At 45.1% G+C, this 18,952-nt stretch overlaps 1 protein-coding gene across 13 annotated transcripts in view; it reads left to right on the top strand.

Moving 5' to 3' along the window:
• Nucleotides 1–18,952, top strand: part of LOC112563529 (zinc finger protein MSN2-like) — a 60,497-nt gene that overhangs the window by 21,775 nt on the left and 19,770 nt on the right. For 2 of the 13 annotated variants that reach the window (XM_025237479.1, XM_025237480.1), the window contains exons 4-5: nucleotides 6,696–7,243; nucleotides 11,798–13,853. The exons of 4 other annotated variants lie outside the window; for them this stretch is intronic. In XM_025237479.1, coding sequence (XP_025093264.1) covers nucleotides 6,696–7,243; nucleotides 11,798–12,217 — 968 coding nt within the window. In that variant the 3' untranslated portion in view covers nucleotides 12,218–13,853. Of the gene's footprint in view, nucleotides 1–4,514; nucleotides 4,984–6,695; nucleotides 7,244–7,748; nucleotides 8,026–8,722; nucleotides 8,957–10,588; nucleotides 10,849–11,797; nucleotides 13,854–14,642; nucleotides 15,452–15,806; nucleotides 15,946–18,952 lie in introns of those variants that run through there. 7 more of the 13 variants (XM_025237481.1, XM_025237487.1, XM_025237489.1 and 4 more) reach the window with 7 other exon arrangements.

Below are 18,952 nucleotides of genomic sequence, written 5' to 3'. Positions count from 1 at the left end.
GTTCATTGAAATATTATGAGGTGTCAGGAATCTTTGTTACTGTGTGGACTTCAAAGTTTTCTTTGTACGGCTTGGCAGGTCATAAAAAGGATTACTAACGCATTTCTTTGCATACATTTAGGAAAGTAGGTGCATTGAGAGACAGCTGCAGTAATATTTTGCCAAACTCCCATGAAATAGTGTTAAGCTGGCCATGTAATCTGTTTGAAAAGCAAAACAACTTCAGTCTTTCAACTAGGTAAAAGTGAGCAGTGGACAGTTTGTTTATTGGTCCCTTCACACTGTGCATTTAGGTGCTTCTCCCAACAAACAAACAAAAAAAGTATAATCCATTGTGTATCTGTTAAGCTTGAAAAATCGGATATGGACTGGGGTGAAGACTTTAGTGAAGAGTGCAGGAATAGCCATGGTGTTTATAATTACCTATGGTTCTTATTTACAGCATTTTTTATGGCTCATCTGCATCGTGCCTCCATCCTGTCCGCTGATCAAGGGGAGCCAGCAACCAGTACAAAGACTAAGGAAGCTACACGTTATGCAGTTAATGTTTTTCAAGAATACCTCCAAAGTAGGGGTAAACCTACTGACTTTGAAACCTTGCCAGTTGGGGAACTAAACCTGTGTCTGGCGGATTTCTATTTAAATGTTCGAAGCAGGAATGGAGAGTTGTATTCCAAGAACTCTTTGGTAGCCATCCGCCAGGGGATAAGGCGGTATCTTCAGGACAAGGCTTTACATGCTGATATTGATTTTTCTGGTGATCCAAGGTTTACTGAAGCCAGTTTAGCTTTCAAGGCTGCAGTACAGTTGTGGGTATCCACAAAGGAGGCTCAACAGGCACAGCAAAATACTTCTGAAGAGCAGAAACAAGTTTCTGGATTTCCCATACATTTTTAAAAACATTTTTTCTGTCCGTAAAATTAATTATTGAGTCACTTAAAGATTGGGTCTGCTGCATCTTCATCCTTAACCATGATTCAGATTGGTGCACATATAGCAAATATTGAGAGGCTGCTTAATTTGGATTTGAATGTGCTTTGTTATTCCAAATTTATGAGATGAGCTTTGACAATGGGAGGAAGAACGGTTTACTATTTTATTTAAAGAAATAGTTATTAGGAGACTCGAGGTCATTCCCAGTGATAAGCAATAACCATACAGGGCTGATCAATGTTTTCTGGGTTCTACTGAAGTAAATATTTAGATTTTGACTTTTTGTTTGAGAAGATATTCCTTTTGGTAATATTGTCTGACTACTACTTTTTAAGTTGAGCAGGACATGAAGGAAATATCTTCATTTGTTCTTAGATAAGATTTCCATTTGGTAATATTTTCTTCTACTTCTTCAAGTAGAGCAGAACATTTCATCCAAAACAATTTAGTTGTAAACTGTACTTCACTGCAGGTTTAAGTTGTTACTGTTGATAAGTTTGCTTGTGAATTAGGACATTTTGTACATGAATTTCAAATTATTTTTGGAAAAAATGAACAAAACAATGGGAAATTTGCTGAATGAAAGTGGCAGACGCACCCAGGACATTTTAATAGACTTGTAACATACCCCCCCCTTTTTTTTTTTACTTGCATTTGAAATTAGTGGGGGCAGTGGGAGGCTGAGGTTTGTTTTCTTGGAATGGCAGTTTCCTTGAAATAGCAAAATGAAGTGAAATAACTGTTTCTAAAGAAAATAAAATACCGCATTTGGCATCTGTTCTGATAATTTTGGACTAAGCATTGGCTGAGCTTGGTTTCATTCAAAATTTGAACCATCCCTTTGTTTTGTTCACAGTGTTCGGCAGTGGAAAGCCGTCATATCTGTTTCCTCAAGGAAGCTGGAGAGAAAAGAACAGGTTACCTTTGTCATATTCAGATTTAAGTCCACACAGTCTTTTTGGGGCAGCATCCTCTGCTGATTCCAGTTCTGTTAAACATGTCAGTAATAGACAGCTGGACTTGAAATGCACAAGTGGTTTTGAAAGCATCTTCATTAACAAACAAAGACCACCAAAGATATTTGAATGTCCTCGCTGTGGACAAAAGTTTGGTCATCCAAGGAGCATTCATAGACACCTAAAGGCATGCGAGGGAAAGTTTGACTTCAAGTGTGGTGATTGTGACAGATGCTTTCATAGGCTAGACTCACTTAAACATCATGCCCTCACCAAGCATAGGATAAACTTGGGATAGCCCCATTGGTTGGATTGGTTGGATTTTTGTATAAGATTCAGTTTTTTAAAGAGATTTTGTAGAATGAGTAAGTAACCGATTTCGACGAATGACTGAATAACAGTTTACTGCAACATTAGTTAGCACATTATTCCATACACTACGCTTTGTTATCACTGTCGCTTTCATAGGAGCAGATCCCTGTCACGTGTTCAAGGATGCGATCTTTATCCTTGATCATCGTAGCGACAGTCGAACGACTAAGGCTAATTAGATTGCCTTATGATATCCACTTTCACCTCCATGGTGATGGCCTTCCTTTTCTATGATGCACTGACCTCGTAAGTCGGAATGAGCGTCGTAACCACGAAACGACGTAACTCGAGACCGTCGTAACCCGAGGACTACCTGTATATCTTTGGAAGGGAGAGGAATGTTTATTGGATGTGTACAATCCCCACACCTCTAATTTGTTGTGTTGAAATTGGTTTAGTGGCTTGCTTTAAATTGATTCATGGGCCACAAAAATATACTATCACTGGTAAAGTGAAATAATGGTATTTTTTTTGTATCAGAATTGATACATAAACCAAATAATGATGATGCACCACTTAGTATTGATGGCTGCTTCACATAGATTTTCTTCATGAAAATCATTTAATGACAAATATCACAGTTTATGAAGTCGAGCAGTGAAAATAGTCTGTATGTGCAGGTGTATGATTTAACGTTGATGTTTTGAAAAAAAATGATAGTTGCAGTAGTTGCTTCCAATGAATGTGAAAAGTGCATTTTCCTTTATAATAAGAAGGGAAAAATTTAAGTTGGTTACATCAGCCAGTTGTGAAAATAAAGATATACGAGAGTTTGATCACGTGTCATGAGTGTATGTTTTGTTGTTTTTTTTTGTATGTTTTTCTTGTTCTAAGTATTTTAATAATAGATTTAATAGATATACCTCATGTTTATTAGGGACGCATAGGCGATTAAGTACTTCAAAAAAGTCATTAACACCCTGCTGTCCTGCTCATCTTCCACCACTGTTAATTGCTATAAAAACGAAGTTTGTTCAAAAGCAAAAGACTCAGAAATTTCGTGGACGCTGTAGTATCAAGATATAACATCCCTGGCTGTCATCAGAAGCTGTCGTCTGGTTTGTAGTCTGTAATGAAAGCAAACATACAAGACCGGAGAAGGTACAAAATAAATGAACCTTCTGCTGGTTTCAACGTTTCCTAAGATTTGGTGGCGATGTTTATGGTTTTGTTTGAACGATCGTTTCATTCTTCATACACTAACAAATGGGCATCAGGCTAGAAAGATTGACCTTTTCTAAGATAAATGGGATTGCCCAAGAAGACTTTTCTGTTCATGAAACCTTAATTGCTACCTGCATACTAAAGGAAGTAAGATGAAAAGAGAGGGAGATACTAAGTTTGCAATACGTAGGTATAAAACAAAAAACATTTGAGGAGCGTAGTTCGTCAGGATGGAAGGGTAGGCGCCTGCCTTTTCGAGTGAGAACAAGGTGTGTGCATACGGTAGTGCTAGGGATGGTGGTGGTGGTGGACTCCGGGTTTAAACGGCTAACTGAACGAGCCTGTTGACCTGTAAAGTCAGTCCTACAGTATGTGCACATGTCGAGAAACAGTCCTGGTATGACGCATATTGCCGTATTTTAAACCCATCCTCTCTCCCCAGAGCATGATGACTCTTTTTGTGTTTGTGTGTGTAAGCGTGCATTTGAGGAGGGACGTGTGTATTTTTGTGCAGATGCGATATGTGGAATAAAGCGGCTGGGTGACTCGAGGCTAAACTGGAGAAGGGAGCCGCTCATGGCAGATACAAATGACATCTTTGCTGTGGTACGGAAAAGAAACGAGCAATATTCCTCTACCTCCGCGTCGTTTGACACGTCCGTGAAAGAGTCGTCTTTCACCGGAGGCTCCTCAGAGCTCGTGCTGCGAGCGGCTGGTTCGAAAGCTAACGAGAATCACTTGTTTCACTGCGACGTTTGTGGTGCTGGATTCACCCAGAGTGGCAACATGCGTAGGCACCGGACGATCCACGACGGGACGTCGCAGGGACTGGCTTGCCCCGTGTGCGGGGTGAAGCTGTCCCGCCAGGACAGTCTCATGCGCCACATGCGCAAGAACCACAATATGAACTTCGCAGATTAAAATACAAACACGTAAAAATGCATGTCTAGTCAACTTTCTTCTCTCCTGTCCTTAACTCCCCCCCGTCCTTCTTCCACCCGTCCCTCGTAGGCTAAAAGGTTGGCCTCTAGTGGAAGCACTGTGTCTGCTTTAATTGTGATAGAAACTTTTTTTTTTCTCTGTTGTCAGGCTGCCATGTCAACTGGCCCCGTGTTCATGTCGGTCCCCAGACTGTGGTCGATTCGCGTAGTAAACGTAAACTGTGCGGCGCGAATCTATACGCGGCACAGGAAAATGAGGAAAGAGCCTCGACGATAGGACTTGCAGACCCCCCGCTGCAGTCGGTCACGGCGCCAGATGTAGAAATAAAAGCAGAACCCACGCCAAGAGGCGACTGCTGCAGCGTTCCGAGTGTTGGTGTGCCGTCTGTGTCGGGTTGTACGGGGAACTACGCCAGCTGCAGGTGCGGTTGTCAGTGTGCTGCTGACGGCGGAAGTGGACAGGGCGCCGCGGATGGCATGCCGCAGATGCAGGTTGATATCGACGAACTGCTGCAGCAGGAGCAGAGCTGCACATGCACCCATTGCGGAAAGTCCTTTCACAATGCCTCAAACCTGCGGAGGCACAAACGCATGCACTTCAACGACTACTCGCACAGGTGCGACGTTTGCGGTCGACTGTTCTATAGGAGCGATGTCTTGAAGCTGCATCTGAAAAATGTGCACAAAGTGTGAAAGTATATCGACCACCTGCTTTATTTTGTTGTTTTTTGTAGTTGCTTAGTAGCTACCTAGTTTTATGGTGTCTTTTGGCCAACTTCTAGGCGGTGGGGTGCGGGAGGTACTGTCGCCATGATGTAGACGTTTGTCACACAACCAGTTCTCTTAATTTTACAGTTGCATCTTCACGAGCATGTGCGTTCTCTAAATAGAAACATTTATTAGAAAGACTATTCCTTTTATCATCTTTCATGAGGTCAGCAGATGAGCAATCAACCCTATAACATACGACAATACCATCGATCTGTTACTGACTTGTTAATTTAAGAACGACGATGTTATCAACAGTTAAAACAATCGTGCATTGTGAAAGTGATTATATGTTTGCATTGTTTTTACTGGTATGATGAATGGAAAATGTTCTAAAGAGAGAGAGAGGTGTGTGTGTGAGGTGTACGTGTTGGCATCTTAGAGCTGCAAGATTGCATTATTGGCTGGAAGGACCTGGGAGACCTGTCAGTGCATTCGTGCAATCTAAGGGAAAAGACCTAGGGACAAGCTTTTTATTTTGTTACTTCTTTCTATTCAGATTCAGATTAAAAGCAGTTGTTGGCACATGTTTTTGTTCTCCGGTGCCCACACGCATACGACATTGTATGAACAAAATGTTTTGAGTAATAAAGCTGCTTGTTAAAAATGTATTTTGAAATAAATGCTAATAGGGTGTTTAAATTTTGGTTATTTACACGTTCTTGATCAGCCTTTATACAGGAGTGTATTAAGTTTAGACTTCAAAATTTATGCAGCACTAGATGTAAGCTGTTTTTTTCCTCGCAAGTGTATGAAGCATTCTGTTCTTGAGTATTGTTATGTATGCACGAATTTATTGTGCAAAAACGAATAGTCTGACTTGTCGTCGAACGTTGCATCGACTGCTTCTCGAGAACGTGTTTAATACATGCGTGATGATGTGTTCTGATGTGCTTGTGCATTACCAGCATTGAAAGTAACGTAGGAAAGCCTATCGCCATCAGTATCATTCCTTCGGTGTAAAGTTATCAGATCGGTTTACAAGTTTTCAACCAGTTTGTCGCCTGACAAGTAAAATGGATATTTCCTTTTGGTTCGTATAAAATGAAAAAATCGCGAGCGTACTTTCTCGTGCAGAATGGGCGCCACGTGTTGCGGGTTAGTTATGGGTGACATTGTGCTGGTAGAGGGTCACCTCAAGTCTTTCCACTGGAAGAGTTCTCCGAAGACCTGCTCCGCTCCAGATGATTTGTCTCTGTGGTTACTGAGTTTCTTCGTGGTTGGACAGTTCTCAGGCTGCTGCTTATCTGCTCGTCCGCATAGAATTTGGCCTTTGCACATGCAGCACTAGATCGGCCCCCTTTACTGTTGCCTGTAATTAGACAAATATTTCGATGTACCTGATTCTTCTGAACACGCAGATACATAACGCTCAAATTCCGTATCACAGTAGTCGATAAGTCTCGACATAATAGAGACAGGAGATCGATACATAGGAAAGTTTCTGAACTAGAGGAATGTTTCTAAAAGTGGTCAGAATATCGTTGAGTAAAGATGGAAAAATCACCTGCTTTGATGGCTGATGAAACATTGAGACCTGTTCCTCTGTTCTTATGCGCAGGTGTTGGGTGTAGTGTTTATGGACTGTCCAGCGTAGAAATTCCGGCCTCTCATGCATTCTTGGGAACAGACGGCAAGCATCTTGGGCGGCCACATGCGTTTTCGAGGAAACTGGTCGACCAGAACATAGAGCGTGAGTCCCAAAACGCCATTAAGACGCTGTCTCGGGCCGAGAGTAACCCGACCGTTCTCTCCTCCGTGTATAGCGATACGGGTGTGTCAGACTTGTCTGCCTTTGAAACCAGTGGTCAGACAATGGCCGGGGCCTTGCTTTCCTCTTGCGCCGAGGCCAGCAGCTCGCAGCTGGAGGCCAGATGGCCGACACGGGCGCACTGTGGAAACTGGAAAGTGTTGAGCACTGCTGATAGAAACCTAGTCTGTGACGTCTGCTGCATGGTCTTCAGCGACATCAGCGTGTGTAGACGTCACAGGCGCATGCACCTCGACTACTCGCAGTTCAGCCACGAGTGTCATCTCTGTTCCAGGAAATTCTACCGTAAAGACGCACTGTCCAGTCATCTTCGTAATGGGCATAAACTCGGCAAACAGGTGGGGAAATGAAGCGGGTGTTAAAGTGTCGTCTAAGAGCCTGAGAACTAAGACAGTTGGAGCTGTGGCTGTCGTTAAGAGTTGGTTTCCTTGAGTTCTTAAACGAGAGCAGTGACTTCAGTTAGAGTAGAACACGGGTTGACCGTCTTTTTCTGGCTAGAGATCGTGGACCACTATGCATTCAGTTGCGTTAAAAAAGGACATACGAGATATGTGTGTGTGTGTTTGATTCTCCCCAACCTTCTACTTTGCACGCCTTAATAGTCTGTGTTAAAACTGCAGTCCCTACCTTTCTTCCACAACAACACACACACACTCAGTTCTTTAAACGCACGTACTACATTACTTGACACCCGGCGTCACATTTCGTGAAGGTCCTTGTGCACTTCTGCATCCGTATGTCCATCACAGCGAGAGAATTATCCTGTGGGTTGTGATTATTGTGATGTGATTTAGAGCCCATAATGTCAGTGGTCAGTGACTGAGCTACATATTTCTCTCGTAGGTCAGGACAGCAAAACTGCTTTGTGTTCCGGCGGAGGGTGGCAGAGCGAGGAAGGGGGAGCCAAGCGGAGTGCCTTCTCGTGCGCTTACTGTCAAGCGACGTTTACTTCCCTTGACGATCTCGCGCAACACAAGCTGGCTCGCCACTTGACTCTGCGCGATCTCCCCGCACCTTCCAGTAGACACGGACGCTTAAAATCCGAGAAGGAAAGAAGAAGCCTAGGTGCTGCTTCTCTCGGAGAAGCAGGGTATGGGACCGCGTTCCACGACGATGCATCTGTGTTGGGAGTGAAAGACGGGTTTCTTTTGCAAGAAATGCCGAAGGAGCCTGTGGTATGGCAAAGATGACCCCATGCGTTTGCCCGGTGTGCAACAAATTCTTCAGGTACACCTACAACCTGCGGCGACATCTCAATACACATTCAACGTATTTCGCTTATCGCTGCTGTGTCTGTGGAAAAGGATTTCACAGGAGTGACTTTATGCAAAGACATGTGCGCACTGTGCATAAAAATCTGATAGACATTAAACCGCAGATCTGAGGAAACTGTTCCTGTGCGAAATTCTTGCTTTTGTGATCTTGTAGTTGGTGAAAGATTAATTGAAGGAAGTTCAAGAAAATTGAACAATTTCCCAGTATTTAAGGTTGTGAAAATGGCGCGGTTGTACAAATAAAAATAACGGGCTTGTTATCTTAGGTTTAGCTTCAACTAGAGATGTATGAAGCACGTCTTTGTATTGTATTGAAAATCAGTCTAGCATTGTGTCTGTACGTAGGTTTCTTTGTTTTGCGTTAAGATGCAGCCTTTGGCAATCACATATCATGCTTGGCATCTTCTCCCATGTTTATTTTGACAGCATCATTCCACGCAAGCACGCACGCATACACGTAGGCGGTCACGTGCGATCAGTGCGTGCTAGATTCAGATGTGGTCAGCAGGAACATTTCGTAATAGTCTTGTTTTTGTTCTGCAGCCAGTGTGAAGATGGTTCCAGCAGAAAGCGGGACGACAGGAGGGCAAATTTACCACGGAGTCGATGGAAGGTTTTATGCGTCCGACTCCTGTGAAGCCCCGTCGCCTCAGCCCCATCTGAATCTCAGTGCTCTGTGTACAGACGCGATAGACGCGAACAAAGGGAGATGGAAGTGCAACCAATGCGGGGAAACATTTTCGCAGCTGAAAAACTTCAGGCGACACTACCGCCAGTTTCACGAGTTCTTTCTCATGCCGTGCTCGCAGTGCGGCAGAACTTTCTCCCGTTCGGATAAGCTTCGCAATCACTTGAAGAAGATCCACGGAATAGGCTTCCTTTCCTCAGAAGGTGTAGAAACGGGACAGTGTCACGTGGCACTGGATCCGGTTGGTTGGGGAATTATGTCCTTGAGTTGCGTTGTATGGTTCTTATTTCGCCTCGAGTAGAAGACATGCAAATCTGTACTTAGTGTGGAAGATCTCTCAAAAATGGCTTCTACCATCAGGTCTCCGCTGTCATTACAAAGACGAATGAGTCTGACTGTTGGATAGAAAACCGTGTTCGTTTGTGGCCAGCGAAATGCATAATATTGTGTTGTAGGCGATTTCTCTCTCTCTCTTCTTTCTGCAAGAATGAATGAAGTGACACGCTGTATCTATAAAGCGAACAAAAAAATTTCTACAGCAGATAAAGGAAATCACTGAAACCGACCTTTCTTTCTTTCCAGAACTTTTTTCATTACGTGATAAAAATCATTTTGTCATCTTAAGTCAGCACTTGCGCAAACGTTTGTAATAACATCTTCCATGAACATTCTCGCAGTGAATTCAAATCCCATCCATGCCTAGAGATCCGAAAAGTCTCATGTTATTCGATCCAGTACTGATAGAAGTTTGCAGAGAAAGGTTAAAGGCTGAAAGGACTTTAAGATAAACAACCATGTCTCAAGGATTCATATAAAATACGTCTTCATCTGCAAAATTTGCTTTGCCCAGACGAGTTGGTGCCGTCCAAAAGTTTTTGGAGTTGGCAGAAAAACAAATCTCTAATTTCTAATCAGGTCATATCTTAGCGCTGATGTAAATCGAGGAACGTGCACATCCACACACAACCCCACACCCCAACCACCTTTCACGTGAGATCGGCATCGCGGTTTCACGGCATCGCGCAAGTCTTGTATAGACTTACTTACTCTATGGTAATGAACTTTTGACTGATGTATAACGGCATCTCACTTCATGTAATAATTCATGTAAAGTATATGTATTTTGCTGTAAGAGTTACCTTCCCGATCAACAAGCTTTGATATAGACGGTATTTTATTAAGGGGTTGTGAGATACAATCAAATTATGACACAAGATAACTACGGACTTCACTGAGCTTAATGTTCACCTGGGTACTTCCATTATGCAAAGAATCCTGACCAAGCAGAAACATTAGTTTGGCGATTAGTGTGTGGTAGCCATTGCCTGTTCCTATGTAAATTTTAAAATACGCTAGTCGAGGACGGTTCAGTCCTATCGTATTTCAGAGTATTACAATTTTCAAAAATTTTTCCGACATTTCACTGATATTGCGTTTGTGGTGCATTAATCTAACACGATGGAAATCATCATCCACGCGAAGATTGAAACTTCACCATGCTGTGGTTCGCCCGACGTTTGTTGTTGTGGATTAGATGCAAACGGCGGTGAATCTGTTGTTACTACACGTAAGTGTGTCTAGCCCATAGGGTCTCGTGAATGGTCTGGTGTGGATCCTTTCTCACTTTTTGATTGGATTTTTAAGTTCAGCTATGCCACTCGCACCTGGTTAGTAGTTGGAGTCGGTACACGTGGCTAATCGTCTTGGTTCTTGGTGTGCAGCTACTACGGGGCTGAAGCTCTCAAGAGAGACAACCCCAGTCGCCGAGGCGGGATGCACGAGACGAAGCGAACGACTGTATCAGACGAAGGGCTCGGACAGCCAGTCTGAGTGTGTGTTCGCTACACGGGGACTTCCGCACGCACGGGTGCGGGACGAGGTGGCCGTGCGCGAGATTGCTGGAGGAAGAAGAGGAAGACATTACGACGCAGCAGGGGGACAGCTCGCTGCAGCCATGCTGGCAGCGGCGCATTGCTCCGAGTGCGGCATACGCTTCAAGCACATGCACAGCCTGCGGCGCCACTTCAGGGTATGTCACAAGGCCTGCGTCTTTCCTTGCGACTTCTGTCAGTCCTCCTTCAACCGCCGCGACAACCTTCTCAAGCACCTGCGGGATAAGCACGGCGTCGAAAGAACGTCACGGTTTCGTTTCTCGGATGCCTGAGCACACGTGAGTGTGAGCCAGAGGCAGGATGAAGGGAAGAAGAGAGGTATCCCGCCCCCAAGACGCTAGGGTACTAAACATAAGTTACAATTCCTGTTCGCACCAGACTTTAACGATCGTGTTCACACAGTAACTGCGGTTGTGAACCAGATGTGCTGCTTGTATTCAGAAGTGACTGGACCAGTTACAATCGTGCCACGAGCTGTGTGTTTGTGTGTGTGCGCGCGCGCGCCAGCAAGTATAATTTGTTACAAAATGGCCAGACTTACGAAGCGACTTTACAAAAGCAGGTTGTTAGAGTTCTTAAGGAGGCTGTTCTTGGCATTTTATGAAGTTCGCAAAAGTAGAAGGAGAGGGGCACTTAAAAAGAATTTTAAAAGAACTTTCAAGTTTAATTTTACACAGTTGGATTGTAGTGATGGAGGCAAGACACAAACAGGTTGTTTAGCGGAGTGTGGTAGCCTTGTTTAGTACATCGGATGTCTTAACCTTGGTGTTGACTTATGACTTATGTGACTGATGTCATAAAAGAGCACAGTTTGTCACATCTTTTAGCTATAAAATGTTTTACAGTATTAACGCGGACAGCACATCTCTCTTACCTGCCGTCAGTGTTACGTCCCCCCCTTCCCTTTTCTCCTACACCCTACCCACTCCCCACTGCCCCGCGTACCTTCGTGGTCTTTATTGGGTTAACGATGTCAGCCCAGGTTTTCATTAGTCGATTACAACCATGTGATGAAACAGGTCTTGCTTCTCTGTGCAGCTGCAATACATAGAAGAGAAAGGAAAGCACGACAGACCAACTACTCGGACCTTTCCGGCTCAATTACGCAAACTGTTCCTTCAGAGAGAACTGCTGCCTTACCGCGCCTTCGAGCTCGACGTCCGACGAATGCGACTGAAGGCTATATGGGCCACCCGGATGGGGGCCCCAAGAAGTTCCGTTGACGGAAAAAGAGCAGCACCCGTCCCAGATCCCAGGCTAGCGTGGTGCCCCCAGTGCAGCAAGAAGTTCAAGCACGCTTACAACTTGAAGCGGCACCTGCGAGTGTGCCACCAAGTGTGCCTCTACCCGTGCGACTACTGCAATGCGTCCTTCAACCGCAGCGACAATCTCCTGAAGCACGTGCGAGAGAAGCATAGGGTGGATCGCTCTTCACACACGCGCATTTCTGATCCCTAGATATGCCCGCACACGCTCGATTTTTGCTGCTTTATTGTGTTGAAACTGTTTTGGGCTGTCTACTCAGGCTGAGTGGAGAGCAACAAGAACGGTCTTTGCTGACAAGGACTAACCGGGCCAATATTGTTGCCACGAAATACAAAGACTACTCGACCAGATATTGTTGGGGGGGAGGGGATGTTAAGTTTTGTTTTGAGCGGATCTGTTTATTATTTTGATCCCGCAGCGTTACGTTTTGAATTTCGGTTCATTGCTATTAGGGGGAGGTACGAAAATAAAATCAACGAGTGTGTTCACTTTGTACATTACTCGTAGCACCACATTTAAAGCAGATGCGGTAGTCGTCGTCAAGCATAGTTAGGCACAGCCTTTAGCCCCTCCATCCTCCCCATCCGTACGTGAAAGCCTTCCTATTCTTGTAGGGTGTTTTGGGTGGACACTGACCTTTTTATCGTACTTGGGTGTGGCGATAGATCATTTCCAACCTACAAAGTCTTCACCAAGGGCTTCGCCGTACAAAGACTTCGCTGGCAGGGTAATAAAGCTTTTGGCTGTGCCCGCGAGGTGTTTGAACAGTAAAAGCTTTGGGGAAGCTTTGGGCGATGAAAAGATTTACAAGGATGTGTTTAGTCTCACGATCGTGATTCTTCTGCAGTTGACCTGCTGGCGGAGGCTGGCATCCACGGCGAAAGCCTGCAGAGACTCAAGATTGAAAGGAACGCTAGCAGTGACGGACAGGGGCAGGGCTATGCTCACGCGGGAGATAATCACGAGAGGCTTGCGAGGGAGAAGGCAGCGGAAATGAGAGGCAGCATCTCGAACGATGCCGACGACAGTCTGGCAGGGGAGACGGCTGAGGGCAGGGGGAGGAGCGGCAACGACGACAGACAGTGCACGCAGTGCGGGATGGTCTTCTGCTCCGCTGGCAACTTGCGGCGACACGTGAAAGCTCGACATCAGGCCTTTATTTTCCCCTGCGACTTCTGTGGCGCAGCGTTCAACCGAAGCGACAACCTGCGGAAGCACAACCGCGAAAAGCATGGACTAGGGGCGAAGTCATGGACTTGTTTCCGATGTCTGCAGGCTTTTCCGTCGAGGGTACTGCTAACGAATCACATCTCGAACTGTGGTAGCTGAGGTCTTGAATTACTCGGTTCCCCTCCCCTCCCCCCTACCCTGCTTTTTACGGCGTTTGCTACACGGTTTGTGTACAGGAATTATTTACCAGTGATTGGTTGACAGTATGTTCACGTAGACATCTTGCTAATGCTCTCAACACGCAGCGTGCCTGTTAGAGGTTTTAAGTTCTCTCCTTCGTTCACCTTGTTTGTTGTATCCCTTTCAGTCACGTGAGCTGAAATATTGATTTGATGTTAAAGTTCTTTTTCCATTCCTAACCAAGGCAGGAAAAATTCAATATTTTTTTGATTACTTGTGAGGTGCATTTTGATTGAAAGTGTCTTCTTGATTTCAGTGGTCTGAGTGTGTTAGTTTGCTGAGAAATGTACAACGTTAGTGTGTGTCTGAACAGTTTCTTTCTGTCGTTATCAGCTGACTCTGAGACTGATGAGTCTGAAAATAACAAATCACAAATGATGTATAACAGATGACTTTAATAAAAGCGCCTGCTGTTTCATTGACGTTTTACCAGTTTTCCTTTGTTTGTTTGTTGTTGCTGCACTAAAAACAGTCCTAAGCCCATAAGCGAGCAGACATTTTTCTTGCATCTTTAACACTGTTCTTTTCTGATCATTCCTGTACTTCTAGTTGACTTTCTCCTCCGCCTCTCCTTCATTATCCTTTTTCATTCTTTCCCCATATAAGCAATTAAATTAGCGCCGTGTACATTTTGCTTTATTTTAACGGGTTTCAACAACTTTTTTTTGAAAAAGGGTGGACACTTCGGTCAAATGTTCTTCACACATGTAAGCTACAACTATTCAACTGTACACTGCGCGTGCTGGAGCATGGGTTTTCTTTAAACATTGTATTCGAGGTCTTTTTAAAATGAAGGCACCATGAAGTAGGTCTTGTTAAATTAAGAGCCTCAAGAGTAATGCATACTGGCAGTTCTCGTCAGTTGCTCGCGCTTGCCTAGAAAATGTCAAATGCTTAAGGAACGCTTCTTAGTAACGTTTGTGTTGACGCGAAAAGTTTGGTATCTCGAAAGGGGGGCGCCTAAATAGTAAAGAAGTACAGTTGTGGGTTGTTTCTGAGAATGTTCTGAACCGTAGGAGGGATGGTATTCAAGAAAGTATTGCACTGAACACACATTTTTAGAATTTTTAAATAGACATTTTTCGCCGTGGAATAATTGTGGAAAAAATTACTAATCCAAAATACCAAAGGGGCGGGAGAATAGGCCAAACATGGAAACAAACGGTGACACCTTCTCCAACATTTGCCTCTGCTGTTTTGTTTCCAGTCTTTGGTGGAAGAGGGAGCTTTCGTCCTGTCTCCGGCTACAAGGCGGCTCCCCATCCCCTGGGCCTGGCCACAGAGGGGGTAGGCCTTGCTAAGAAGCAGACTTGCACCCCCGCGAATAGTTTGGCGCGTGTGCGTCACCGCTCAGCTCAGGAGGGCGAGCAGGAAGGATCGGTGGACAGTCACTTCCAGGCGGTCTTGCAGGAGGTCGGGTTGCAGGAGATGCTGCCATACGTGTTCAGCGACCTGGTGCAGACCTCGCCCGCGGCGGCGGGCAAGTGCCGGTCCTTTGACTTGCTGGACAACGTGGGCCCCTCCTCGCCTCCCCATCAAGCCCTCATGTGCAAGGTGTGCGGCGCGTTCAGCAGAACGTCTTTCGAGCTGCACAGCCACGAGTGGAACGCCCATGGACGGGCTGTAGACATTGGGTGCCGGGACTGCGACGCCAGGCTCGCCACGTTTGAGAAGTACGTGCAGCACTACCACCTGCTGCACGCACTGCCCGCAGCGCCCTCCTTGCAGCGAGCGGAGACCCTCGACCCGCCGCGCTTGTCCAGCAACAGCTGCCGCAAGTGCGGGGCCAGCTTCTCACGGTCATGGTGCCTAAAGCGCCATATGTGGAAGTGCGAGGGAACCTTCCATCTGGCCTGTCAGGTGTGCGGGCAGGTATTCTGGCGCAAAGACACCTTCAGGAGTCACCTTTTAACCCACACGACTGCCAACCCTACCAGCACCCCGGGGGGCGGTGTCGAACAGACGAAAACTTAAAGCGGTGCTGTAGGTGCATTCCACAGGATATTTTATAGCAAGGTCAGCGACCTTTCTGACTGTTCATCAACACACTCGGGTTTCTTCACATGTTTAGCAGATTACTTTTCACGTTGCACAACCGGCCCTAGCTATGTGTTTGTTCTTTTCATCCCGATCATTTGTTCCAAAAAGGTTAACCCCTCTGCTGTCAATATTCGCTACTGCCATAAACTCCCTGCTCTTTTATTGTTGTTGCGAAGTTTTGTTTGTTGGTTTTTTTTTTTTAAAAGAGCATAGTATAGTTAGGTAGGTGGTTGTTGCTGCATGTCTTTCTGTTGTCCACGCTTTTGTTTCCTAATGTGTCACGTTAGTTAGAACTCGACCTGAGCCCGGGCAAATTTGTGTCTACTTGCAGCACTGAGCCGCTTCCCTGTTTGTCGTCCTGCCCCGTCCAACAAGCCCGGCGAATCTGCAGTCTGGCAGTATCACAGCCAGTTCCGAGACCCCCCAAACCAAGCGCCCTTCGCCATTCCGTCGTCCGAGGTGGTGTCTGGTGGCGGGGCCCATCTTGCGCCCAGGCACTCTCCCGGAGTCGCACCCTTGTTCGAGTTCGTATGCCGGAAGTGCAATGCCGGCTACGTCAAACCCGGCCACTTCCGGCGCCACGAGGCAAACTGCGACGGGACGAACCGTCTGATGTGTCAGATTTGCAGGCGGGGCTTTAGTCAGACGTGCGCCCTGAAGGAACATATGCGAGGTTTCCACGGCATGGGGGACCAGATCGTCTGCAAGTACTGCGGGAAGAAGTTTAAGTACAAGACAGCCGTCTACATCCACAGGTGCCCAGAGAAGGAGCGGTTCCTAACAGCGAAAGAGTGAGAAGCCGTGAGCGGAGCACCAGGACTTGCCTCTCCCATCCACCCCACATACTTAGTGCTGAGTAGTTCTTGTTCCAGACTGGATACTGCTACGAGTTGTCCATATGACCAGGGATGAGATTCCTAAAGCTTTTACACGTTTTGCTTCGTTCGCTTTCTTACACTATGATGTACATTATTGAATGTAATTATATATTATATTGAGAGTAACCTGGAGTCCCTTGGTTTTATTAGCAGAGATGAGGTGTCAACAGCGCAGACATTAGACATCTTGTAAAAACATTTAGAGTCCGTTTTCGAAATCCATGACTGTAATGCGTCGAACGCATTGTTCTTTAGTCATATTGCTGCTGCTCATTTAGATAGAACAAAGTATGTATGTTTCTGTGTGAAATGTACTTTGAATTGCATGAAAAATAAAGCTTTTGTACACAGAATTTTTTTAAAGTATCTGAGTTTACGGTTTCGGTTTGCTTGGTGATATTTAAGAAAGAGATAAAACAAATATTCCATAGAAGTTTTAGTGGAACTTTTCTGCTAGTTACTTTCTTATCAATGTACACGGTAATATTTTTGCTCGTTACATCTCTCTCTTCACTCACTCTTTCTGGCTCTTTCTTGAAGTTTGTGTGCGTAGGGACTTACCTCCACTGTAAGAATATAACCCCAAAGTAATACGTGCGTAATATTGCTTTTTTGGTGGGAACTCGGCAGTTGTTTATGACACCAATTGTTTGCACACCAAACATACTTTATGTTGGAGAACACAACCTGTTTTGTTTCCAACAAGTTTCAGAATCAGTACGCAGGAACGAATTTCACAAAATGTGTAAGTCGATTGCACTGTTTGGAAAGCTTGCAGTGATCTTAGGTCATCCTGAATCCAGAGTGTGGCGCTCACAATGTATTTCATTTCGGTGTTCGGAATGTGCATATTGAAATCCTTCTATCTCATCGATTATTACTTGCTTATGTGCAGAAATTATGAAAGCATCGTTATAGTTCTTTTTGTGCACTTTGTTGTGATAGCTACTTGGACAACTCACACTTAAAGCTTGTTCGTATCGGGTCAGCCTGATTTACTTTGAGGAACTTATATCCGTCTTCAGACTACTGTTTGCTTGTCCTTCCTTCCTTCCCAACGCCGCCCTTTGGCATCAGGGCGAGTTCTCCTGGAGGGAAAGACTGCTTTGTACACGTAAAGACATTGAAATGAACTTTTATATGAAGAAAGGGACAGTGTATTTCGATTTTTGAGCACTCTAAATTCTCTTCATTTCTACTTCAGAAAAAACACTTCTGTAGATAATATTAATGGAAGTGGTTAAAGTACAGCGTTATTTCATCTTGGAATTTATCTCTGGAATATCTACTGTCGATACATATTAAGTAGACATATTATTAAATTGTAAATAAAGAAAATACGCTTTTTTCGGAAAGACAGATGGACCGCTCCTTAGCTGCTTACAAGAGTGGATTAAAATACCTAACTGGCGTTTCTTTGCAGACTGCTTTTACTGTGTGTGTGTATACATATAATGCATCCCCGCTGGTGGGAACCGCGCATGGACTGTACACTGACCCTGTGTGTGAAACTTAATATGTTCAGCATGCCTTCACTAGGTATGGAGGGGCGGATGATCAGCGTCCTTTGCAGATGAATTATTTGAATGATGGCGATGAAAGGTGTTGGCAGGGCCGCGTCACACGTCTGTCGTGTCATCTTCTGTCTGCAGACTTGACTATGTCGGGCATGCGGGGCGGCCGGTCGTCCCTCCAGCGAACCTTCCAGCTGCTGCAGTGTGATGGCGCTGTGCGGGTGGCCAGGGCGTGCGCGTACCCGCTGATGTGCCCCTCGTGCCGGCGCACGTTCCGCCACGTGCAGAGCCTCAACCGTCACAAGTGGAAGTGCTTGGGGCTGCGCAAGATACAGTGCGACCTGTGCGGCCGCATCACCTACCGCCTGGACTACCATAAGGCCCACATGTTGAGGGTGCACGGACTAGTGGACTGTCAAGTGAACGAGGACGACTCGTCTAACGTGACCTAGTGCCCGTTACAGTTCTGAAGGAAGAAGTGTGGGTTTGGGTAGTCTTGCTCATGAATCCATCTCGTTTGTAACCGTCAGTCTGATATTCCGAAAATGGGAAACGTTCTGGCATTAAAAGAAGCACTTTTTTCTTCCTCCTCATCCTCTTGTCCCTTCCAATCTTAATCGTCGGATACTCGCACATCTAGAGATGTTACATGGACGTTGCAGTCGTGACAAGGTTCATTCAGTTTTGAGCTTTATTTTTTTAAAGTTATCATAGCTTTGGCTTCTTCTTTGATAGGGTTTGTGGAGTTTAGTACGGCTCATTTCTTCCTACGTAGCCTTAGCTTCTTCATTGTTCTACTACTTTCTTTTTTTTTTATGTTGGTGTGCAACATTACCTCCCACGAGAGAAATAATCCGTTTCATATTTTCAAATTAACATTAACATAAGATTTCGTGTCAGAAGAATCTTTAATTACAAGCTTTTGATTCCAGCGCCTTGTTTAGACGAGATATCGCGTTTTATTCGAAATTACTACTCGGTGGGAATTATTTGTTATTATTTTCTTTTTATACAGAACTATCTTGATTTTATTTTAGCCGTTGATGACGTCATTCTTCTAGACTTGGGCTTGTTCGCTTTCCTCT

The sequence above is a fragment of the Pomacea canaliculata genome, linkage group LG5 (genome assembly GCF_003073045.1).
Source record: "Pomacea canaliculata isolate SZHN2017 linkage group LG5, ASM307304v1, whole genome shotgun sequence".
NCBI lineage: Eukaryota > Metazoa > Mollusca > Gastropoda > Architaenioglossa > Ampullariidae > Pomacea > Pomacea canaliculata.
Note: the sequence above shows the minus strand (reverse complement) of the source record. Positions and strands in the feature narration are given on the sequence as shown.